Here is a 25,674-nt window from a genome sequence, read left to right as displayed (position 1 = left end):
TGATAGGTTGGAGAGGAGGGTGGAGCAGATAGGTGGGAAGGAAGATGGACAGTTGGGGTAGTTCATGAGAACTTCACCAGTTTCCTCATTTCTCCTCCCGCACCTTACTCCAGTTTCAACCTTCTAGTTCAGCACCATCCTCATGACCTGTCCCACCTATCAATCTTCCTTCCCACCGATTCGCTCCACCCTCCTCTTATACCTCCCCCCCAGCACTGCGCCCCTCCCCCCAGGCTCCCAGCCTCATTTCTAATTCAGGGCTTTTGCCCAAAACATCAATTTTCCTGCTCATCGGATCCTGCCTGACCTGCTGTGCTTTTCCGGCACTACTCTAATGGTTAAGAAGGTATTTGGCACGCTTGTCATTATTGGTCAGTGCGTTGAGTTGAGTTGGAATGTCATGCTGTGAATCTACAGGACATGGATGAAGTCACTTTTAGAATACTGCGTACAATTCTGGTCACCCTTCTTTTGGAATGATGTTGTTAAACTTGAGGGGATGCAGAAAAGATTTACAAGGATGTTGCCAGGGCTGGGGGAGGGGGTGGCGGGCTTTGGGTTACAGGGAGAGACTAAACAGGCTGGGGCTTTTCTCCCTGAATTGTTGGAGGCTAAGGGGTGATCTTTTAGTAGTTTATAAAATCTTGAGGGACATGGGTAAAGTGAATAGCCAAGGTCTTTTTCTTAGGGTGAACTAGACGGCATAGGTTTAAGATGGCAGGGGAAAGACTTAAAAAGGACCTGGGAGCTAACATTTTCACGCAGAGGGTGGTACATGTATGGAATGAGCTGGCAGAAGAAATGGTGCAGGCTGATACAATTATACCATTCAAAAGGCATCTGGATGGGCATACGAATATGGAGGGTTTACAGGCAAATGGATCAAATGCTGGCAAATGAGACAAGGTCAGATTGGGATGTCTGGTCATCATGAAAAAATTGGATTGAAGGGTCTGTTTTTGTGTTGTGTGACTACCACTTTATGTCATCATTTTAATTTCTGAAAGAAGGTAAGACGCTTCTTTACTGTTCAAAAGAGGAAAAAGGCCTACAATTGGATATCACTTTTCAAACTGAGAACATCCTGAAGCACTTTAAAGCAAATGTTAAGGTGTAGACATTGGTGAAACAAAAGTAACAATCTGGTAACTGCTAGAAAATATTTATATTTTTGATGTTGGTCAAGGGATAAATGTTTTCCAGGGCAGTGGAAGAACTCCCCTGCTTTTTTTAAAATTTAAGAGGGAAGGCAGCATTTTAACTGAGGAGACATTGTGAGGGGAGATTGCACCTTCGATGGGAGTGGAGAGCTAAAACCTCCAGATTCCTTTTCATCGAAAGGAGTTTACTTGTCCTCTCAATCCTAAATCAATGTTGAAGGTATCTGTCAGAAGTCACATGAAACCAGGCTATAGTCCAACCGGTTTATTTGAAATCCCAAATGTTTGGAGCACTGCTCCTCTGTCACTTCACGTGACAAAGGAGCAGTGCTCTGAAAGCTTGTGATTTCAAATAAACCTGTTGGACTATGACCTGTTATCATGTGACTTCTGATTTTGTCTACCCCAGTCCAACACCGGCCCCTCCACATTGAAGGTATGTGCGTGGGAAGTTGCACTACTTTGGAGGGGAGACAAGATTAGAGTGGTGCTGGAAAAGCACAGCAGCACAGGCAGCATCCGAGGAGCAGGAAAATCGACGTTTTGAGCCCTTCATCAGGAATGAGGGCTCCTGCCCAAAACGTTGATTTTTCTGCTCCTCGGATGCTGCCTGACCTGCTGTGCCTTTCCAGCACCATTCTAATCCTGTCTCTGATCTCTAACATCTGCAGTCCTCACTTTCAGCTACTTTGAAGAGGAGTCATTCTGCTCTGTCGACTCTCTGGTTTTAGCCATATAATGTGAGAAAGTGTTGATTCCAGTTCTGAGAAAAATCAAACCAAAGATTACTTTTAGGTCGCACTCCCATATCCAGTAACTAACTATGAACCAGCACCTATAAATGCTTGCGATCAGGGTGATAGCCTGGCCTCTGAATAACTGTCAGTCTGTGGTTAGAAAGAGGAAAGTCAAGGACAAGAAAATAATTCTTAAGACAAAGGTACAGAAATGCCTACTATTTTGTCACCCAAATGGAACATAAATCACTCCCTGTCACATAAAAGACAGCTGCAATTCTCAGACGCTTGGCTCAATGCTCGAATAAATAGATTAGAAGCCTCAGGGTGAATTTTCTATCTCCTCTTCTTCACTGTGGGAAAGGTCTGACACTTCGCCACAGCAATATAGCAGAGATCAATAACTCAGTATGCGGATCATGAACAAATATCTCTGTGGCAGATCACCATGGGACTCCAGTGTAGTTTGACTTCCATTCAGACTCAAATTTAGTCAAATTATTAGATCAAGGAGTGCGGCCTGCAGTGTTCAATGATCTCTCTGACCTTATTAGTTCTAGAATTGTATTTTAACATTCAGTTATTTGTTTTAACCTATGAAGATAATAAATGGCTACATTTGCTCTTCAGATGATTTTTTTTGTTTTTTTTAATTTGTGGAATGTGGGTATCACTGACTAGGTCAGCATTTTTTGCCTATCCCTAACTTTGAGAGGAGATCTTGCACTGCAACCTCTACCACTTCGAAAGACAAGGGCAACAGTTATATGGGAATGCCACCCCCTGCGAGTTTCTCTCCCAGTTGCACACCATCCCGACTTCACAGAACTATTATGGTACACAAGGAGGCCATTTTGCCCATCGTGCCAGCTCTGGCTCTTCAAATGAAAAACAAACGACTCTTCAAACAACTTGGAACTATGACAACACTTGTACATTGTTGCTTGGTCAAAATTCTGGAACTCCCTCAAAAATAGTGTGCCGACAGCCTGAGAACTGCAGTGGTTTAAGAAGTCATCACCACATTGCCAAAAGATGAGCAATAAGTGCTGGCCAGCCAAAATCCCATGAGTGACTGAAAAAACACATGGCAGCAGCTGCTGTAAAAAGGGGCATGTTTTCAGTATGGACTCTCTCTGCTGGTGCTGATGAGAATTTCTGATTTAGACAGTGCTGCTTTGGCTGAGAAAGCTCCTGGACCATAACATTACCTGGTCAACACCTCCAAAGGTAAATGGACAACATGTTGTCTGTTCTGGGAGTGAATCCAACACAGATTTGAAGATTCAGACTGTAGTATACTTTTGACAACCGTAACTTGCTAAAGAATTGTTTTCATAATGATCATGCTTTGTTTAACTGGTACCTCCTTTACTCTCTCTAACTGATTAGATACACTGTGGAAACAGGCCTTTCAGCCCAACAAATCCACACTGCCCCTCCAAAGAGAAACCCATCCACCTACCCTATATTTACCCCTGACTAACACTGTGGGCAATTTAGCATGGCCAATTCATTAGACTTGCACATTTTTGGACTGTGAGAGGAAACCAAAGTACTCAGAGGAAACCCACACAGACACAGGGAGAATGTACAAACTCCACATAGACAGGCAGGAATCAAACCCAGGACCCTGGTGGTGTGAGGCAGCAATGCTAACCACTGAGCCACAGTGCCACCATGGTGCAGCAGCCTTCTGACTACTAAAATGTATTTTAATTTTATGTTGTCTATTCCCTGATAAGGTGAAGGATTAATCTAGATAAACAATTTGAACTTTTCTTCAATTATCACTGTCTAAGGCATTCACTGTGATAAAATGATACAAGAAAATAAGATGTTTTATTTGTGACAAAAACCATGCTCGTATCATCTGTTAAATACGTCAAATTTCCTCACAAAAAGCCATTTGCCTAATTTAAATACAGTATATTTCATCCTTAATTTCAAACATGTTGATTCAGTTCAGGTCAGTGAGTCATTCTACCAGATCATCCAAATAACTTCACACATTTTCCACTGTTAATATTATGGGTTAACCTGCCTTTAGGGAGTTCCATGGTGTAGCAGCCTTCTGACTACTAAAACACAGATTGCGAACCTGGGCAAACAGCGAGGAATGCTGGGTAGATTGGCCAAATAGAATTCTGAAGTCACAAAATCAAGAGACCAGACACAAGCATGAGGGGGATGAATAGGGTAAATAGACAAAGTCTTTTCTCTGGGGTGTGAGAATCCAGAACTAGAGGGCATAGGTTCAGGGTGAGAAGGGAAAGAAATAAAAGGGACGTAAGGGGTAACTTTTCATACAGAGGGTGGTGAGCGTATGGAAAGAGCTGCCAAAGTGGTGGAGCCAGACACAATTGCAACATTTAAAAGGAATCTGGATGGGTACATGATTAGGAAGGGTTTGGAGGAATATGGGCCAAGTGCTGGCAAATGGGACTAGATTAGATTTGGATATCTGGTTGGACTGTTGGGTATCCTTCATCGTCCAGTACTTCCCAGGAGCAGAGAAACTACAACATGTTCTTCACAGCCTGTAACACAGTATCGATGATGATGAGCATGTTGCCAAGATCTTCTCTGCACCTCTAGGTGTCACCTTTAAACAACCGCCAACCATAAAACAGAACATTGTTTGCAGCAAACCGCCCAGCCTTCAGGACGACCACAACCTTGTACAATCCTATCATGTCAACCACTGCAAGATGTGTCAGAGTATCAACATGAATACTACCATTAAACAAAGGGACACCACCCACCATAAATGCGGCAGGTACTCATATGGCTTGGCCAGCATTATCTATCTCATACGCTGCAGGCAATGATGCTCTGAGGCACAGTATATTGGCGAAACCAAGCAGATGTTACGACAATGGATGAATGGACACTGCGCAACAATCACCAGACAGGGATGTTTCCTTCCAGTCAGTGAATAGTCAAGGACATTCAGCCTTAGATCTTCGGGTGATCATCCTTCAAGGTGGACTTCGGGATATGCAACAAAGCAGAGTTGTCAAGCAGAGGTTGATAGTTTACTTCAGTAACCATGAAGTTGGTCTCAACCGGGATCTTGGGTTCATGTCACACTATAGGTAACCCCATTACACTGTACTGTCTCATGCACACACACTCACACATAAGCATATATACACACACATATATACACTCATGCGCTCACACTCTCACAGGCATACAAACACACTGTCTCTCCCTCACAGACACATCCGCATGCAAACACACATATCAGTCTCTAGGGTGAATTTGCATTTGCAGATTTGTATTTGCAGATACATTCTAATTTGTTCAAAAAGCACACAATCTGTAGGCAGTCAGTCTGTGTGACATTTTATCAATTCCTACTTTGGAAGTAGAATTAGTCTGACTCAATGTTGGGATACAGACAGACCCTCACCCCACACCTCCAATGCATTGTCTGAGCTGTCACTTTTTTTATACTGATAAAACCTCAGCTGCAAATGTGTTGCTGGTCAAAGCACAGCAGGCCAGGCAGCATCTCAGGAATAGAGAATTCGACGTTTCGAGCATAAGCGAAGGGCTTATGCTCGAAACGTCGAATTCTCTATTCCTGAGATGCTGCCTGGCCTGCTGTGCTTTGACCAGCAACACATTTGCAGCTGTGATCTCCAGCATCTGCAGACCTCATTTTTTACTACCTGATAAAACCTCAGGTCATGTTAGGACTGTGACTTGAAAGAAGTTCTGGGATTTACATATTAATCAATCAAAACCTGCATCGCCATTCTAAGTAATTAAAGACTTAACAGTAATCTAGTTTGTTCAATACACCACATCGGTTGTTTGATACTTTGATCTTTTACTATAAATTCTCTGTCCTATGATTCTGTCAACTAGTTACCTGGATAGAGGCTAAAAAATACTGCAGATGCTGGAATCCAAAGCAGACAGGCAGGAGGCTTCAGGTCCTGAAGAAGGGTTACACTCGAAATGTTGACTTCTCCACCTCCTGATGCTGCCTGACTTACTGTATTCTTCCAGTCTCCTGCCTGTCCACTAGCTACCCGATGAAGGAGCAGCTCTCTGAAAGTTTGTACTTTCTAATAAATCTATTGGACTATAATCTGGTGTTGTGTGATTTTTAATTAAATATATTAGCATAGAGTGAAGGGCACATCCTGTCAACAGTCATCCTAGACAGACATATCACACTAACTAAACAAAGAAGGGTTATATATTAGCAACAAGAAGCAGACACACAAGCCTAAAACAATGAAACCATCATCAAAAAAATAATTAGTGATTAACAAAGCCACCTAAACTTTCAGAAGCCAGTAATCAGAATCTCCTGATTGACGAAAGCTATAGAACTATCCAGAAGCTAGTGGAAAAAATGTAAAAATAGAACTTGCCTGTAGATCGTGAAGAGACCTTCTGAGGGATGACAGAAGGCAGAGACCTGCTGACACAATGAAGAAAGAGGAAGAGAGAAAGCAGCTTTGTAGTCCCACAGACAGAGATAGAGCCAGAACGAGAGGGTAACTGTGTACATGTACAAGAGACTCGGGAAGTATTGAAAGCTTAAGAGGCTGAACAGAATTAGAGTTAGCATGTAGAGAAAGATCACTGTCTAAGGTCTTTCTGCTTAAGTTAAATGGGGTCTGTTCAGTTATTGGATGCTCCCAGTGCCTCAAAGGTATGTAAATATAATATTGTACAAGTAAGAAATGCCTTTGGTTTGTTTCTTGTATAGAATGAAATGCCAATATCTGTTTGCTCCTTCATATGCTACTGTACAGAACCTAATTGCTTTAGTGATTGTATATCAAGATATTTTTATGAATAATCTACATTTTTGAAATAAAAAGATGTAACAAGTATTGTTTAGTATTGAAGGCTTTTAACTTGTTTTCTAATAAATTTGAGACCTTTTGCATTGGACTTGCTTGTGTTTGGAATGTTTTGACTGCTTCAGTATTGTGGAAGTGAAGAAGACGTTTGGTATGCTTTCCTTTATTGGTCAGATTATTGAGTACAGGAGTTGGGAGGTCATGATGCCGCTGCACAGGACATTGATTAGGTCACTGATGGAATATTGCGTGCAATTCTGGTCTCCTTCCTATCAGAAAGATGTTGTGAAACTTGAAAGGGTTCAGAAAAGATTTACGAGGATGTTGTCAGGTTGGAGGATCTGAGCTACAGGGAGAGGCTAAACAGGCTGGGGTTATTTTCCCTGGAGCGTCAGAGGCTGAGGGGTGACCTTATAGAGGTTTACAAAATTATGAGGGGCATGGATGGGATAAACAGACACAGTCTTTTCCCTGGGGTCGGGGAGTCCAGACCTAGAGGGCATAGGTTTAGGGTGGGAGGGGAAAGATATAAAAGAGACCTAAGGAGAAACTTTTCCACGCAGAGGGTGGTACGTGTATGGAACGAGCTGCCAGAGGATGTGGTGGAGGCTGGTATAATTGCAACATTTAAGAGGCATTTGGATGGGGTACATGAATAGGAAGGGTTTGGAGGGATATGGCTGGGTGCTGGCAGGTGGGACTAGATTGGGTTGGGATATCTGGTCGGCATGGACGGATTGGACCAGAGGGTCTGTTTCTGTGCTGTACATCTCTATGACTCTATGACTCTAAATACATGACATTCTGGTCAGAGTTGTCTAACTTGTTAAAAGAGGGACTAGAAACAATGGCAAAGCTTTTCAATTTATGATTGATGTTGAGAAACATGCTACACCTTTCACTCACTGTTCACAGACCATGGTGATTGAGTCCCACTTAATTTTGGAAGTACAACATTTATCCTGTTCCCTGTGAACATGATGGATACACCTTGGATGCTACTCCAACTTGTATACATTAAAAAACTCACAGATTTGATTTTTCTGCAGTGCTGTTAATGGGACTATTGTTTATTCAATCCCTTGGTTAAAAAAAAAGGAGGAAGAGGAGGAACATTTGCCTTTCACTGCAACTGTTGCCAGAGGAGCACATGTTTAAGCATTGGGGAGGGGTGGAACTACTGAGCTTTACCTGTTTAGAAGACAACTCCACAGATAACTGTGTAAGCCAAGATTGAGAATGTAACTAAATTGTGAACACCTGTTTGTGACAAATTGCTGGGAACCAGGGAGAATGCTGGTTCACTGTTACATAACTTACTATTCTAAAAACAATTTGAAAAACTAGATTTTAAAAATTGCTAAACGTCGAATAGAGTTGATGAGATCTCCTGGGAGCTGCCATCTGTTAAGTGCAACAAAGCAAAGGATTATTCTCTTGGTCTGGTACCAGGCTAGTAACTGCAGAGTTTTTCTTTAACTGCATTAATTACAATCCCCAACCTTGCGGTGAAAAATTAGCGATGTTTTGAGTTTGAACTTTGAACTGTTGCAGCAACATTGGGGAAAAGTACCTTTCAGCACTTCTTTTTTGGCAATGAAAATTAGTCCTGATTGTATTAGTGCCAAAGATCCATTCCAGTGAGATTGTATTCCTAACAGAAAACACATTACATTGCTTATTGCAGTGGATTGTGTACTCTGCTACCCTGAGAATCCTCCTGAGCCTCACAAATCCTGTGCTGTTTACAAATAAACAATTTAACGTGCTGAACCTGCTGGGACCAGTCAGTCAACAGCTGAACAAAGAGAATGTTTCCCTGAGGAACCTTATAATTTGTTCATCCTGTGAGAGTCTTACCCCAAGCAATTAGAACACAGTGAATTTTTAATCTGAACTCTATTTGTCCACTGTAACTCTTCATAACGGGCCAATCATAGCAGCCAAAAGGTAAAGTGGCTCAGTGGTTAGCACTACTGCTTCACAGCACTAGGGTCCCAAGTTCAATTCCAGCTTCAGGCAACTGTCTGTGTGGAGTTTGCATATTCTCTCCACGTCTGTGTGGGTTTCCTCCCACAGTCTAAAGATATGCAGGTCAGGTGAATTGGCTATGTTAAATTGCCCATAGTGCATTAGTCAGAGGGAAATGAGTCTGGGTGGATTACTCTTTAGAGGGTTGGTTGCGCTGAAGGGCCTGTTTACATACTGTAGGGAATCTAATCTAATCACTGTAAGAGTTCATTTATGGCAGTGAACAAGGCCCAACCATCGTCTGCCAATACTTCATCAATTACCTTAATGACCTCTGCGAAAAGGTCAGAAAGTAGGATGGTTACTGATAGCTGTGTGCTGTTCAATGCTATTGATAACTCTTGAGATAAAGAATTGTGCTCTTATGATCTAAAATTTAGGCTTGGGCTGATTAATGGCAAGTAACAATTATGCTACATAACTACCAGGTAATGAAAATCCAATTATCTCCCTTTGGCATCCAATGTCCATTATCATCACTGACGTTTAGGGGAAATATATGTGGAAAGTTCTTCACGCAGAGGGTGGTGGGTGCCTGGAATGCATTGCCAGCAGAGATGGTAGGGCAGGAACCAGATACCATCATTAAAGATGTATCTAGAAGGATCCATGAATGGGCAGGGAGCAAAGGGATACAAATCCTGAGAAAATAGGCAGCTGGTTTAGATAGAGGATCTGGATCGGCGCAGGTTTGGAGGGCCAAAGGGCCTGTTCGTGTGCTGTAAAGTTCTTTGTTCTTTGAATCTCAGAACAACGAACAGCCTTACAATTACCATTAGGTAGAAAGCCAACTGGACCTGTACCATTATAAATCTGGCTATAGCTACTAACAAATCTCCTGACTAGACAAAGTCTTTTCAGTGGGAAAAAGTGAGACTGCAGATGTTGGAGATTCAGAGTTAAAACGTGTGATGTTGGAAAAGCACAGCAAGTCAGGCAGCATTCGAGGAGCAGAAGAGTCGACATTCGGGCATAAGCCCTTCATCAGGAATGTGGGATGAGGGGCAAGGGGACTGAGAGATAAATAGGAGTAGGGGTGGGGCTGGGCGAAGGTGACTTTGAAGGTGATAGATAGATGAAGGTGGGGGGTGATGATAACAGGTTGGAGTGGAGAGTGAAGCTGATGGGGGAAAGGAAGATGGACAGGTAAGATAGTTCAAGAGGGTGGTGCTGGATCTGGGATAAGATGGAAGGAGGGGAGATGAGGAAACTGGTGAAATCAACATTGATGTCATGCGGTTGGAGGGTCCCAAGGAGGAAGATAAAGTGTTCTTCCTCCAGGTGTCAGCTGGCTTGGATTTGGAAGAATATCAAACCAGAAGAACTCAAGAAATGCCACACTATCCAGGACATTTGATCCCATCTACCATCAATGCACAGTCTACAAGATGCACAGCAGCAACCCAAAGGTTTTGTCAACAGCACCTTCCAAATCTGTGACCTCTACCTTTAGAAAGATAGCAGTAACCAGTAGATACATGGCAACACAACCATCTGTAAGTTCCCCTCCTAGTCACCCCATTTTGACAGTTACTTATCTGTCACTGAGTCAAAATCCCAGATCACCCTAATAGAACTTCTCCACATGGGCTGTCCTGTTCAAAAAGCTGTCCTATTGTTATCTTTCTCAACAGAAACAAGGGATTGACACTAAAGACTGATCATTCCAACAAAGTGAGACAACTGATTACAATTAATATTTAAATGCACCCTTATAGCTTAGAGAAGTCAAATGAAGCTATGAGCATTTTCATCGTATATGATGGGAATTGTAACCAGTACTGTAGAATGATGAGATACATTTCCATTCCCAGGGGAAGCTAGGTAAAAATGTAACTTGTAATCAACATTCTTTTCCTACAATGACCATGGAGGAAAGCAAGCCACAAGTTTGAGTTGCCATGGAAATCAGCAGACCTGAGGTTGAGATTGAGATAAGAAAGGGGCCCTATTGAGTTGAGAATTATAAACTGTGCTGAAAGTTTTGCGTTTGCATTTGCATTTGCAGAGATGCTACCCTGGGTAACCAGGCAAAGCTTGTCCCCCAGCAGATATTTGAATGAAATCTGTATTAATGGTACCCAAGACTCAACGTTGGCTGTTTTAAAATCACAACTCCAGTAATGCCCACCTCCAAAAATAAATTAGTCTAACAAAACTCCACTTGGAAAAATACCATATTAACAAAGTTTCAAAACAGTTGTTTTTGTGGGGTGGGGCATTTGGAGGATGTAAGAGAGTTTGTGGTGTCCACTAGACTTTGTGTGAAGGCTTTCCTGATATTAGAGCCTGAATGGCCTGGCTCTAATGTGATGCATTTCTGGATTCTGTCCTTATCTCAAAAATAATGCAGCTCCTTTCGGTACTTCGTCAAATATCTTAATCATCTTAACACCTTAATTAGAAGATTCTTTAATGTTCTGTACTGAATGCACATCTAGAACATAAAATTATGCTCATAATTTAACCCATCTTACCTTGCTAACACTCTCGTGATTCGGCATTATACTAGCACTAATATCTAATACACCCTACTCAAGGTGTGATACTGATAACTGAATATAGTATTCTACCTTGGTTCCAATCAAAATTTTATGTAACTGATTTCCTATTTTAGCCTTCAAAACTCCATTTTGAATTGTGCAAAACATGATGATCCAACATTGAGAACCAAGACAATGTCTGGAGGGGACTTGAATACGTATGCATTATATCACTTACGTATATCAAATACATATTCCTGGACTCAGCATGATGGCGGCAATTCTGTAGGACTGCTGTGGACAGCTCTGCCTAACAGCCAAGGCATACCGGTGTTTTTTGACATCTGGCCAACTTATGTGTGGAAATATTAGTTTAAAACCTTACAGAACACATATTTGGGAGTGGAAAAGATGCCAAAGGGAAAAGGAGCAAGCAAACAGCAGCAGGGAGGACTCTCCCCTGCAGCACCTACAACACCAGAGACTGCAGCAACAGCAGCCTCTCCTGAACCCCGTGGGGACCTGACAGACTCACAGGAATTGGCTGCGGCGATGGATAGACTTACCTTGAAAGTTGCCACTGCAATTGAGGAGATCCGTGGGGAGATTCGTGCCCAGGTGCAACCTATCACATCCACGCTACAGAAGCACGAACAGGACATCCAGGGCCTCGGGGAGAGGCTGGAGGAGGTGGAGGGTCGAACTAAGGCCTCGGAAGCTGCAATGGAGACCTCATCCAGTCGGATCCAGGTGCTGGAGCGAGAGATGCAGGCCTTACGAAACCATATCGATGACCTCGGAAAATCGAGGTTTGAGGATAAATCTCCGAATTGTCAGGCTCCTGAAGGTGAGGAAGGTGAGCAGCCAGTCAGTTTCTTTGAAAACTGGCTGCCAAAGTTTTTGGGCCTTCACATGGAGTCCAGCAGGCTGCAGATTGAAAGGGCCTATCGGGTTACAGTGCACAGGTCAGGGCCGGTGCAACATCCCCACCCGGTCCTAGTGCACTTCCACTCATATAAGGACAAGCAAAATGTCATAGAAACTTCCAGATCCCTAGGTAAAGATCTGCAGGTGCTGCTGTACAAGGGGTCAAAAATCATGTTTTTCCAGGATTAAATCATGTTTTTCCAGGATTTCTCAGCAGCTGAAATCCAAAAGAGGAAGTCCTTCGATGAAGTTAAAAAGAGGCTGAGTACTGACTATCCATGAGATACCCCGTCGTACTTCGTTTCAGCCATGAGGACTCAGTTTATACGTTTGACTCGGCAGATAAGGCTAACAACCTTGTGGACACTTTAAAATAGACGGACTGGCCTGAAGAACATGGTTAATGTTTGTTCTCTTTTCTATTTTTCCCCATGTTTTCCTTGGAACAGGCCTCTCTCCTTAAAGCCCTCTTGACAGTTCAGGAAATACAGGAGGCAGCTAGGCAATGTCAGAGTGGGAAAGCGCCTGGGTCTGATGGTCTTCTGGGTGAGTTTAATCAGGAGTTTATAGGGATTCTGTCAGGGCCGATGTTGGAGATGTACAATCCTATATGCATGAACACCTACCACCAAATTTGAGAGAAGCTAATATTTCCTTAATTCTTAAGAAGGGGAGGGTTCCTGAGGATTGTGCCTTATACAGGCCCATCTCTCTATTAAATTCAGACTTCAAAGTTCTGTCCAAGATCCTGGCACTGAGATTGGGAAGGGTGTTGCCCCATCTTATTAAAGAGGACCAGACAGGTTTTATAAGGGGCCGTAGGTCCTCTAATAATATTAGAAGATTGCTGAATGTGTTCCAAGTTTGTCAATAACGATCGATTCAGGGGTTGGTGATTTCCTTAAATGCAGAGAAAGCATCTGACCGGGTGGAATGGCCATATCTTGTTTATGTCTTAGAACAGTTCGGTTTGGGTGGAGTCTTTGCTAGGTGGGTGGAGGTTTTATATCGCCACCCTCTGGCTGCAGTCATCACCAACGGGGTGAAGTCTGAGAATTGGTAGGGGTAGTCGGCAAGGCTGCCCCCTCTCACCATTGTTGTTTACGTTGGTGAGAATAGCCAACGCTGGGAGAGGCTATTCATCAGAACACCCACATAACCGCTCTGGAAGTGGCATCAAGGACACACAAGATTACACTGTACGTGGATGATGTCCTTCTGTTTTTACGGAACCCGATCACCTCTGTACCCCATTTGATACAATGTATCAATTCATTTGGGGCTATTTCAGGATATAAGATTAACTTTGCAAAATCGGAGGCTATGCCTTTGGGGAACCTTAAGGATGTGCCAGAAGTTGAAGGTGGCTCTAAGTTCCCTTTTAAGTGGTCATGGGAAGGGTTCCAGTACCTAGGCATTTTTATTACCCTCAAGTTTGATCTGTTATTTCGGACTAACTTTGTTCATTTACTCGACAATATTAGGCGAGATCTCCAGATCTTCCAGTTTCATGGCTGGGCTGAATATCTCTCATTAAGATGAATGTTCTTCCTCATTTGCTTTATCCCAGGCGTATACTCCCTATAATGTTTCCCAGGTCAACGCTGCGGAAGCTTAAGGGATGGTTTGGTCCTTTATCATGTCATCGTGGTATGCCCCTCATCAAACTTACTAAATTGCAGTTGCCTCAAGGAGGGGGAGGAGTTGATTTCCCAGATATCAGAAGATATTAATTGAGTTCCCTGCTGTCCTTTGTCTGCAATTGGGTAGGCAACGATCCAAACTCAATATGGCTGGATATTGAGGAATCCCAAGCAAAGTCCTCTCTTATTAAGATGAGGACAGTTATGGACCACTGCCGGAACCCCATTGTCATTAGTACAGTCAAGGCATGGAGGGCAATGCGTCAGAGTGAGGTTTGTTTATCCAAGACTTTGCCACTTACACCCATAGTTGGCATGCCAGGGTTCCGACCGGGGATGATGGACTCAGGGTTCAAACTATGGGCAACAAGAGGAGTTTCTAGTTTGGGAGACTTGTTTGAGGGGGAGGTCTTTTGAGCAACTGAGCCGCAAATACAGGTTGTCCAGCAGAGACCTTTTCCGTTTTTTTCAGATTAGGGATTTCATCCAGAAGAAGACTATGCTTCTCACCAAGCCCTATAAGCCCGAGACAGAGAGGCTGTTGTTACGCCCATTATCGCCTGCTAGGTAGCAGGGCCTGGCAGGATATTAACCGGTTATGTGAGGTCTGGGAGCAAGAGCTGGGAGTGGAGATCTCTTCTGAAACATGGGAGAACATATGGGAGAATATTCAAAAGATCTCAATCTGTAACAGAACATGTGCTATGCAGTTAAATGTTCTGCACAGGGCTCAACTAGCATCAGACCGTCTGGCGAGGTTTAAAAAAAAGGGGCATCTTCAGTGTGCCCCAAATGTAAAGTAAGTGTAGGTACTCTTACCCATTGCTTCTGGACATGCCATAGGCTCTGTGTTTATTGGAGCGCTGTAGCGGGAGAGATAGGGAGGGCATTGAGGACTGAAGTCAAAGTAGACCCAATATCTCTCCTCTTAGGTCTACCGAATTTACCATCTTTAGACGGGCATGGAAAGAAACTATTTAATATTCTTGCACACTGTGCACGGAAGAATATTCTGATGAGTTGGGTGTCTGAGAGCCCGCCAGGCTTGCTGGGATGGCAGAAATTAATTATGGAGCACATTCCCTTGGACTTTTGCACAAACATGGTGCACCACACAACAGACAATTTTTATAAGACATGGCAGTCCTACTTGAGTTATTTAAATATAGATTTATCATTATCTTAACAAGGGTGTTTGTTTAACCAGGATGATTAGATTTGTCAAGCCCTGGGAGTGTTTAACCAGGATGATTAGATTTGTCAAGCCCTGGGCCCTGGAGGGGTCTCCCGAGTTAATACAGGTATGTATACAAAGCTCCCGTTCCTTTGTTTGGGAGCCTTGCACCAAGTTCTGTATTTTGTGGGGTTTTTTGCTTTTTTTTGGTGTTGCTTTGCACAGTGTTAGGGTTTGCTTTGTATTATAGAGTAGGTTAGTAGTTAATAGACTGTAGTTGTATTGTAATTTGTGGTTTTTTCTTTTTATTATATTGATATTTGTGATTGATTTCTTTTCAATAATTTTATATGTTTGTAAAGTTAAAACAATTTGCTTATAAATATATTTACAAAAAAAAATACATAATTCTTTGAAGCTTGCATCACACTTAGACAGGGTGGTTAAGAAGGTGTTTAGCATGCTTGCCCTCATTGCGCAAACCTTTGAGAACAGGAATTGGAACATTATGTTGAGGTATACAGGACATTGGTGAGGCCTACTGTGCCCAGTTCTGGTCACTTTGTTATAGGAAGGACATTATTAAACTGGAGAGGGTTCAGAAAGTATTTACCAGATTGTTGCTGGGAATGGAGGTTTTGAGTTATATGGAGAGGCTGGATAACTTCAGACTATTTTCACTAGAGTGTAGGAGGTTGAGGGGTGACTTTACTGAGGTTTATAAAGTCATAATGGATACAGATAAGGTGAATGGCAGGTGCCTTAATAACAGGTGTCTTTTCTTAGGATGAGGGATTTCAAGGTAGGGGACATACTTTTAAAGTAAGAGGAAAAAGAGTTTAAAAAGACATGAGAGTCTTTTCATTTCACACAGAGAGCACTTCATGTGTGGTATGAACTGCCAGAGTAAGTGGTGGATGTGGGTAGTTATGACATTTAAAAGACATTTGGATAAGTACATGAATAAGAAACATTTGGAGGGATATGGGCCAAGTACTGGCAGGTGGGACTAAGTTATTTTGGGATTATAGACAACATGGACTGGTTGGATCGAAGTATGCTGTATGACTCTATGAGTGCAGGGCCTGTTAAAGAAAGAGTGACTGTAGCCTGCTCAAAGCTCCATGGAGGCCATTGCTGCCTCATAGCTTGGAGCCCAGCTTGGCAATCCGAGCTGTCCTTTGGAAGTTCTGAACTAACAGCTCTACATTATTGTCAAAGTTATTAAATCCTATTGGTGTCCCTGCAGGAATCAGTTATAATTAATTGTTATTGTATGTCACATCAGGAGAGGTGCAAGCAAGGAAATATAGACAGCTGAGAATAAGTTTCTGGTGAAGCAGTCTTCTACTTTCAGACCTCCCTGTGAGAAACACCTATTTTCAATCGTAAAATATAATTTTTGACATTTCCACATCTTCACTTTAGCTTTGCTAAATTAAAATGGTATTACAGGCAATTACTTGATTGAATTACTTCTCCATCCACAGACATTTGGAAGAGCTGTTCTGTTAATCTTTAAATTCATGGTTAAGGTTTATCTCATATTAGGGTTACCAAACCACTGGAATTAAAGATTAGCCTCTTGGATATTGTTATGAACAACTGAGAGAGTAAGACAGAAAACGCAAGATCACTTAAAAAGTGTTCTGCTCTTTGTTTGAATGTTGTAATTTTTGTTTTGAAAAATGGGGAGGATAAAAGGTCTTTTTAGTAGGCAGATAACACAAGGTCAAGTGAGGAATTAATCCAAAGTTGGCAATCCAAGAATACATAATGTTCAGCTTTGAACTTTTGAAATTGTTTTAAGAAGTAAACAAGTGTGTTTTATCTTAGTTTTGACTATTTCTTCTATTAATGCCATATTTCTAAATAAACCCAAGTCATATTTATAGAGACATGATTTGTCAGCATAATATTTGTCCAACAAATAAGTGAGTCGGAGAGATGACTTACGCTGAATGTATTGAGATCATGAGCCACACAAAAGGTTAATTACTTATTCTGGACACATTACTTGACTGACTATTTTGTGCATTAGTTGATACTTCTGCTAATAGGTGATTTACATGAGGTAATATAAACAGACAGCATCCGAATGATCACTCGTATTTTGCCAATCTACATGTTGCCTCTACTTGTGAAATTCACAACTTTCTTCTTATTACTAACACGAATGGATTCCTAGAAAATTCAGGTACCATCAAATTAAGTGCATTATATTGATCACATTAATTGTTATTATATTTTATATTTTTGAACTATATTTTTGCAGAGTACATTATGGCAGCATTTTCATAACATGAAGAATGTTGCCTTATACAACTCAGAAAAATTGAACCGAGAATGCCTGGTCTGGCATTTGGAAGTGTTTTACTGATGACAGTATTGACATAAAATTCATGGGTCCCTTGAGCAATATTTACAAAAATAAGACTCAGTCATTTACACTATTTTTATTCAGTCCAATTCTATTAATAAAGGCATTTTGATATATTGTGATTTGTAAACTAAACATATTTGCCAGCTAATATACAAATAGCAAAAGCAGATGCAGAATGCTAGAGTACGTAGAAACATGGTGCAGATTAAAACAATACAATACTGACTGGACCCATCTTCTGCTCAAATTCTGTCTGAAGTCAGTCCCAATCATTGACACCACAGTTGTCACAGGTAGGGCTTGGAGGCAGGTCCTGAACCCACATCAGATGGAAACAAAATTAAACCCAGTGCTGTTGGCAACAATTTGACCCAAATTGGCCAACCAGGATTCTTGAGCTGCTGTGACAACATTCACCTTACATACATGTTATAGCCAGCCACTGGTATGTGTTTGAAGGAGGTGCAGATTGATAATTTGTCATGAATGCACCTTCCTTGATCATCAAATCCCCAAGTGAGCCTTCAACCTGGAGCCTCTGACTTTGAAGCAAGGTGGTTCTGTAGTGCACCACAAAACCTCCTCATGGACACGTATTTCAATATAAATTATAGTAAAACGTGGTAGACTGGTTAGTACGGTTAGATCGTATGGGATCCAGGGATTGGAAGTAAAAGACACAACATGGTGGTAGAGGATTGTTGTTTAGACTGAAGGCATGCAAAATGGCACCGGATGTGGTTGGCTCTTTGCGAGCTCCTGTGTGCAGATCTAAGTTTCCTATTTCCTACAACCATTCTTCACTCTTTAAACTTAATAGCATACTTTTAAAAATTACTAATAACTATGTTTTATCTAAACTCACAGGTTTGAAGCTCCTCCGATCCTCAAAGCCAGCTTACTGAATGAAGGCAGCAGACCACGTGATGCTAACCCCGGAAGGTGGCCAGGCCAGCCAGAGGCAGCTTACACGAGCCACAGGCCTGGGGCCTGCCAGAAAATGGGGGGATCTGAGAGACCTGCCCCAGGAAGGAGAACTGACACAAAACACTCCCGACTCCATAAGATGCCTGCCTGGCATGAAATCTATCAAAACGTACCTGCACAGCTGCCCAAACACTTCTGCGAAAACCGTGGCTGGACCTGGAGCAGTAAATCGGCAGCAATTGAAACCAGGAACTCTCCACTGTGTCCGAAGCAAACACCTTCCGGTAAAAGAAAGCACACAGTAAATTACCTGCTACATTGGGTCCTAAGCAGATCCTCTGCAAAAATTCACTAAACTGCAACCTACCTGCTCCACAGGATCCTCAGAAGGATCACTTAACTGGAAGCAGTCACAATCCACTTCACCAGACCACCAGAACACTCAAATGTAAGAAACCTGTGAGGAAGCGGGTAAGTGTGCCAGCCTGCTAGTAAGATTGAGACTACGTGGCTTCAAGATTAACCCCCCCCCCCAACTTCCTAGATTATTTCTAGCAAATGTACATTCTCTGGAGAACAAGATGGACAAAGTAAGATCACTGCTCGGCTTCCAGTGTGAACTGCGGGACTGTTGCGCACTCTGCTTCACAGAAACTTGGCTCAACCCATCCATTCCCGACTACGCACTTCAGGCTGATGGTTTTTCTATCTATCGTATGGACCGTACAGCGTCCTCAGGTAAGACAAAGGGTGGATGGTTTGCTTTATAATCAACAACTTGCGGTGCATGGACATTGCAATCCTAAGCAGCCATTGGTCCCCAAAACCATGAATTCCTCACCATCAAATGCCACCCTTTCTATCCACCACAGGAATTTACCATTGCTATACTAACTGCTGTATACAAACCGTCAGAAGCAGAGGTTGAAGAAGCTCCACCACTAACACCCTGGAGACGGAACGCCTGAAGCCCTATAACTGGTGACCTCAATCAAGCCAATCTAAGGAAGGTGTTGCCCAAGTATCACCAGATCATTACCTGCCCCACCAGGGGCCCAAACATTTTAGACCACTGTACACCATCATGAAAGATGCCTATTGTTCCACCTACCTCCCTCATTTTGGGAACTCCGACCACAATACCAATGTTTCTTCTCCCGGCTTATAGGCAAAAGCTAAAGCAGGAGATCCCCTCACAAATACTAGTCCAGTGTTGGTCGGAGGAGGCAAAGAATCAACTCCGGTACTGTCTGGAATCGGCTGATTGGGCCGTGTTGAAACAGTCCAGTGGTACCTTGGACGAGTATACCACCACCATCACAGACTTTATCAGCAAGTGTGCATACCGAGGAAGTCAATCTGGGTGTTCCCCAAAGAACCTGCTAAAAACCAGGCATGAAGTCTTCAGATCCGGAGATCCACTCAAATATAAGGAATCCAAGAATGACCTTCGCAGAACCATTAAGACATCCAAGAACCAATACTGATCCAAACTAGAGACCCAGACAGACACCCCGCGACTATGGCAAGGACTGAGTGACATCACAAGTTCTAAAAAGAGACAGTGCAAGATAGCAGACGATGACACATCCCTCCCAAATCGTCTCAACGCCTTCTATGCTTGCTTTGAGCAGAATTTTGCTGGAGAGGTAACACCTACTCCGACAAGTCGTGATGAACCTATCCCAACAGTCACTGCATCAGAGGTCAGATCAGTTTTCCTTCGTGTGAATTCAAGGAAAGTGAAGGGACTAGAAGGAGTACCAGGCTGTGCACACAGGGCATGTGCGGATCAATTAGCAGAGGTCTTCTCGGACATCTTCAAACTCTCCTTGCTGCAGGCCACTGTCCCTGCCTGTTTCAAGAGGGCCAACACCATCCTTGTGCCTAAGAAGGCTCATACAGCATGTCTCAATGACTACCGCCCAATGGCCCTAACTTCAGTGGTCATGAAGTGCTTGGAAAGGTTGGTCATGGCATTAATCAACTCCAGCCTCCCCACTACTCTTGACTCACTCCAATTTACGTATCAGACAAACAGATCCACGTCAGATGCCATATCACTTGCCTTTCATTCCTCCTTAGAACACCTTGACACCGAAAACAGCTACGTAAGAATCCTACTTATTGAATACAGTTCAGCCTTCAACACTATTATTCCTCTCCGCACTGATTGCTTAACTTAGTGATCTCAGACTAAGCCCACTCTCTGCAATTAGGTCCTCAGTTTCCTGACCCACAGACCACAATCAGTGAAGCTTGGGGACAATATTTCATCCTCACTAACACTCAACACTGGAGCCCCCCAGGGATGTGCACTCAGCCCCCCCCCCCCCCCCCCCCCCCCCACTGTACTCACTGTATATCCATCATTGCATCACCAAATACTAGACTAGTGCCATTTACAAGTTCGCTGATGACACCACCATAGTCAGTCAAACCTCAAATGACGACGAAACAGACCACAGATGGGAGGAGGAAGACCTGGAAAAATTGTGCACCAAGAACAACCTCGCTCTCAATGCTAGCAAAACTAAGAAATCATTATTGACTTTCGGCAGAAAGTTACTCATGCCCCCCTACACATTAATAGCACAGAAGTGGAACAAGTAGAGAGTGGTTATACACAAGCTTTCTTGGACTCTTCATGTGGACACAGCTGAGGAAATTTGGCATGATGGCAAATACCCTTGTCAACTCTTATAGGTGTGCCATCGTGAGTATTCCATCTGGATGTATCACTACCTGTTATGGCAACGGTATCATTCAAGATCAGAGACAGTTACAGAGAGTGGTGAACTCGGCCGGGACAATAACAAAGGCCAACTTCCCATCCATAGAATCCATCTACCAGGCCCGCTGTCAAGGAAAGGCCACTAGCATTCTCAACGAGCCATCCCACCCTGGCAACCTCTACCACCAGGGAGAAGGTACAGAAGCCTGAACACATGCACCAGCCGGTGTCCTAACAGTTTCTACCCTACTGTTGTTAGAATACGGAATGGACTCACAAACTCTTAACATTCACCTGTACCTGTGTTTTTGATTTTTGCCACTGTTTATCTATGCTGCTTAACTCTGAGATCTGCCTGTATTGCTCGCAAGACAAAGCTTTTCACTGTGCCTCGGTATGTGACAATAAATTGAATTGAACTGAATTCAATTCAATTCTATGAGCAGTGGTGGGCCCAAGGATCGATGATGGGTCCACTGTTATTTGTCATTTATATAAATAATTTGAATGAAAAGATAGGAGGTATGGTTAGTAAATTTGCAGGTGATACCAAAATTGATGATATAGTGGACAGTGAAAAAGATTATCTAAGTGTACAACAAGATCTTGACTGGCTCATGGAGTACAGGAGTTGGGAATGGTTAATGTTGTCTCCATGTTTAAGAAGGGTAGCAGGGATAATCCAGGTAATTATAGAATGGTGAGCCTGATGTCAGTGGTAGGGAAGCTACTAAGGAATTGGATCTATTCCCATTTGGAAGAAAATAGGCTTATCCATGATAGACAATATGGTTTTGTGCAGGAAAGGTCATGTCTTATCAACTTAATAGAATTCTTTGAGGAAGTGGCAAAGTTAGATTGATGAGGGAAGGGCTGTAGATGTCATACAGATGGGCTTAAGGCGTTTGATAAAGTTCCCCATGGTAGGCTGATGGAGAAAGTGAAGTCTCTTGCAGTCCAGGGTGTACTAACTAGATGGATAGAGAATGGCTGGACAATAGCAGACAGAGATTAGTAGTGGAAGGGAGTTTCTCAAAATGGAGAACTGTGACCAGTGGCACCCCACAGGGATCCATGCTGGGACTACTGTTGTTTGTAATATACATTAGTGATCTGGAGGAAGGTTTAGATGGTCTGATTAGCAAGTTTGCAGATGACACTAAGATTGGTGGAGTAGCAGATAGTGAAGGCGACTGTCAGAGAATATAGCAGACTGTAGATATATTGGAGAGTTTTAGATTAGATTACTTACATTGTGGAAACAGGCCCTTTGGCCCTACAAGTCCACACCGACCCTCCGAAAAGCAACCCACCCAGACCCATTTCCCTACACCTACCACTATGGGTAATTTAGTATGGCCAATTCACCTAATCTGCACATCTTTGGACTGTGGGAGGAAACCAGAACACCCGGAGGAAACCCACGCAGACATGGGGAGAATGTGCAAACTCCACACAGAGGTGGGAATTGAACCATTGTGACACTATTGGGCAGAGAAATGGCAGATGGAGTTCAATCCGGGGAAATGCAAGGTGATGCATTTTGGAAGATTCAATTCAAGAGCGAACTATGCAGTAAATGGAAAAGTCCTGGGGATAATTGATGTACAGGGAGATCTGTGCATACCCTGAAGGTGGCAATGCAGATCAATAGAATGGTCAAGAAAGCATACAGTATGCTTTCCTTCATTGGACAGGGTATTGAGTACAAGAGTTGGCAGCTTATGCTACAGTTGTATAAGACTTTGATTCAGCCACATTTCGAATACTGCGTACAGTCCAGGTCACCACATTACCAAAAGGATGTGGATGCTTTGGAGAGGGTGCAGAGGAGGTTCACCAGGATGTTGTCTGATATGGAGGGTGCTCGCTATGAAGAGAAGTTGAGTAGATTAGGAGTATTTTCATTAGCTAGACAAAGATTGAGGAGGGACCTGATTGAGGTCTACAAAATTATGAGAGGTACAGACAGGGTGAATAGCAAGACACATTTTCCCAGAGTGGGGGACTCAGTTACTAGGAATCATGAGTTCAAAGTGAGAGGGGAATGTTTAAGGGTGATATACATGGAAAGTTCTTTATGTAGAGGGTGGTGGGTGCCTGGAACGCGTTGCCAGCAGAGGTGGTAGAAACGGGTACGATAGCATCATTTCATAAATGGGCAGGGAGCAGATGGATACAGACCCTTAGAAAATAGGCAAAAGATTTAGATTGAGGATCTGGATCGGTACAGGCTTGGAGGGCCAAAGGGCCTGTTCCTGTACTGTAATTTTCTTTGTAAACTCACAGTAATAACCTATTACTGAATTTCCCATTTTTAATTACAACCCCTCTAACATTAATCATATTTCTATGTATCTGTTTTTGTTATGTCATATTCAGGAAGAAATGGGGTTTCTAACTTTTCTGACATCTGTACTTGGATTGAAGGATAGCTAAAGCTTGTAAGTAAACAGAATCAATGGTCTTAAGGCAGAACCAAATCAGATTGGCAGAGTGCATGATTTTCAAGCTGGTGATTGTGGCACTGACATTTTTTTGTGTAACTGTTAATTACCACTTGTGAAAATTATTTCTTTAATGGGTTTGGAAGTGTACTTTGCAAAACATGCTCTTAAAATTGCACAATCCTCAAATGAAACAATGACAGTTGTAAAAATACAAGACATGGCTCAATAGTCTCCTGCTGCAAATGTGTTGCTGGTCAAAGCACAGCAGGCCAGGCAGCATCTCAGGAATAGAGAATTCGACGTTTCGAGCATAAGCCCTTCATCAGGAATGAGAGAGAGTAGCCAAGCAGGCTAAGATAAAAGGTAGGGAGGAGGGACTTGGGGGAGGGGCGATGGAGGTGGGATAGGTGGAAGGAGGTCAAGGTGAGGGTGATAGGCCGGAGTGGGGTGGGGGCGGAGAGGTCAGGAAGAGGATTGCAGGTTAGGAGGGCGGTGCTGAGTTGAGGGAACCGACTGAGACAAGGTGGGGGGAGGGGAAATGAGGAAACTGGAGAAATCTGAATTCATACCTTGTGGTTGGAGGGTTCCCAGGCGGAAGATGAGGCGCTCCTCCTCCAGCCGTCGTGTTGTTATGTTCTGCCGGTGGAGGAGTCCAAGGACCTGCATGTCCTCGGTGGAGTGGGAGGGAGAGTTAAAGTGTTGAGCCACGGGGTGATTGGGTTGGTTGGTCCGGGCGGCCCGGAGGTGTTCTCTGAAGCGTTCCGCAAGTAAGCGGCCTGTCTCACCAATATAGAGGAGGCCACATCGGGTGCAGCGGATGCAATAGATGATGTGTGTGGAGGTACAGGTGAACTTGTGGCGGATATGGAAGGATCCCTTGGGGCCTTGGAGGGAGGTGAGTGTGGAGGTGTGGGCGCAAGTTTTACATTTCCTGCGGTTGCAGGGGAAGGTGCCGGGGGTGGAGGTTGGGTTGGTGGGGGGTGTGGATCTGACGAGGGAGTCACGAAGGGAGTGGTCCTTGCGGAACGCTGATAGGGGAGGGGAGGGAAATATATCCTTGGTGGTGGGGTCCGTTTGGAGGTGGTGGAAATGGCGGCGGATGATACGTTGTATGCGGAGGTTGGTGGGGTGGTAGGTGAGAACCAGTGGGGTTCTGTCTTGGTGGCGGTTGGAGGAGCGGGGCTCAAGGGCGGAGGAGCGGGAAGTGGAGAAGATGCGGTGGAGGGCATTGTCGATCACGTCTGGGGGGAATCTGCGGTCCTTGAAGGAGGAGGCCATCTGGGCTGTGCGGTGTTGGAATTGGTCCTCCTGGGAGCAGATGCGGCGGAGACAAAGGAATTGGGAATATGGGATGGCGTTTTTACAGGGGGCAGGGTGGGAGGAGGTGTAGTCCAGGTAGCTGTGGGAGTCAGTCGGTTTATAATATCGGTCGGTTTGTAATCCCTATTCTAAAGTCGGAAAATGGACAGTCAAAATGCAAATCGCATCACCCACGAACAACAATATAATACTGTCCAGATAATCTGTTTGGTGACATTCCTCAAGAGCTTAAACATGAACAGAAGATAACTGCCCTTCTTTTTTACAACATATTACCACAGGATCTTTCATATACACCTGAGAGAGTAGATGGCCTCAATTTAACATCTTATCTGAACTGTGGCATCCGCGAAAGTGCAGCACTCTCTTGTACTGTATTAAAGCAGCTTCTTTTTGATTTCTTGTATTCACATCCTAGAGTCATAGATGACTTCTATCGTTCTCTCACTCTCATAATAAACCAAAAGAAAATTTGGCTGTATTGTATATAGGCATCAACTTGTGGAAAAGATGGAGGAAGGAAAACATATGGCAGTACCCAATAATTATAGAGTAGTTATAATGGGGAACTTTAATTGTCCCAATATATAGATGGGTATAGTAATAACAGGTGGATGAAGGTAAAGTGGTTGATGTGGTGTATGTGGACTTCAGTAATGCATTTGATAAGGTTCCACATGGTAGGTTATTGCACAAAATACAGAGTTTCAGGATTGAAGGTGATCAGAAATTGGCTAGTTAAAAGAAGACAGAGGATGGGTGGTTGATGAGAAATGTTCATCTTGGAGCTCAGTTACCAGTGGTGTGCCGCAAGGAACTGTTTTGGGGCCACTGCTGTTTGTCACTTTCATAAATGATCTAGATGTGGGCAAA

General features: G+C 43.3%; 1 protein-coding gene and 1 long non-coding RNA gene across 5 annotated transcripts in view; one reads left to right on the top strand and one right to left on the bottom strand.

The window, feature by feature from the left end:
* The window catches only part of LOC132825546 (uncharacterized), a 32,897-nt gene extending 11,322 nt beyond the window's left edge, over positions 1 to 21,575 (top strand). Inside the window, exon 3 of the long non-coding RNA XR_009645792.1 lies at positions 18,238 to 21,575. This is a non-coding gene — a long non-coding RNA (uncharacterized LOC132825546). The remainder of the gene's footprint in view (positions 1 to 18,237) is intronic.
* The window catches only part of chst12a (carbohydrate (chondroitin 4) sulfotransferase 12a), a 178,026-nt gene that overhangs the window by 112,630 nt on the left and 39,722 nt on the right, over positions 1 to 25,674 (bottom strand). For 2 of the 4 annotated variants that reach the window (XM_060840918.1, XM_060840921.1), the window contains exon 4: positions 18,471 to 18,575. In XM_060840918.1, the coding sequence (XP_060696901.1) occupies positions 18,471 to 18,575 (105 nt within the window). Of the gene's footprint in view, positions 1 to 17,620; positions 17,684 to 18,470; positions 18,576 to 25,674 lie in introns of those variants that run through there. The other 2 variants (XM_060840919.1, XR_009645791.1) reach the window with 2 other exon arrangements.

This window comes from Hemiscyllium ocellatum, chromosome 20 (genome assembly GCF_020745735.1).
Source record: "Hemiscyllium ocellatum isolate sHemOce1 chromosome 20, sHemOce1.pat.X.cur, whole genome shotgun sequence".
Taxonomy (NCBI): Eukaryota; Metazoa; Chordata; class Chondrichthyes; order Orectolobiformes; family Hemiscylliidae; genus Hemiscyllium; species Hemiscyllium ocellatum.
Note: the sequence above shows the minus strand (reverse complement) of the source record. Positions and strands in the feature narration are given on the sequence as shown.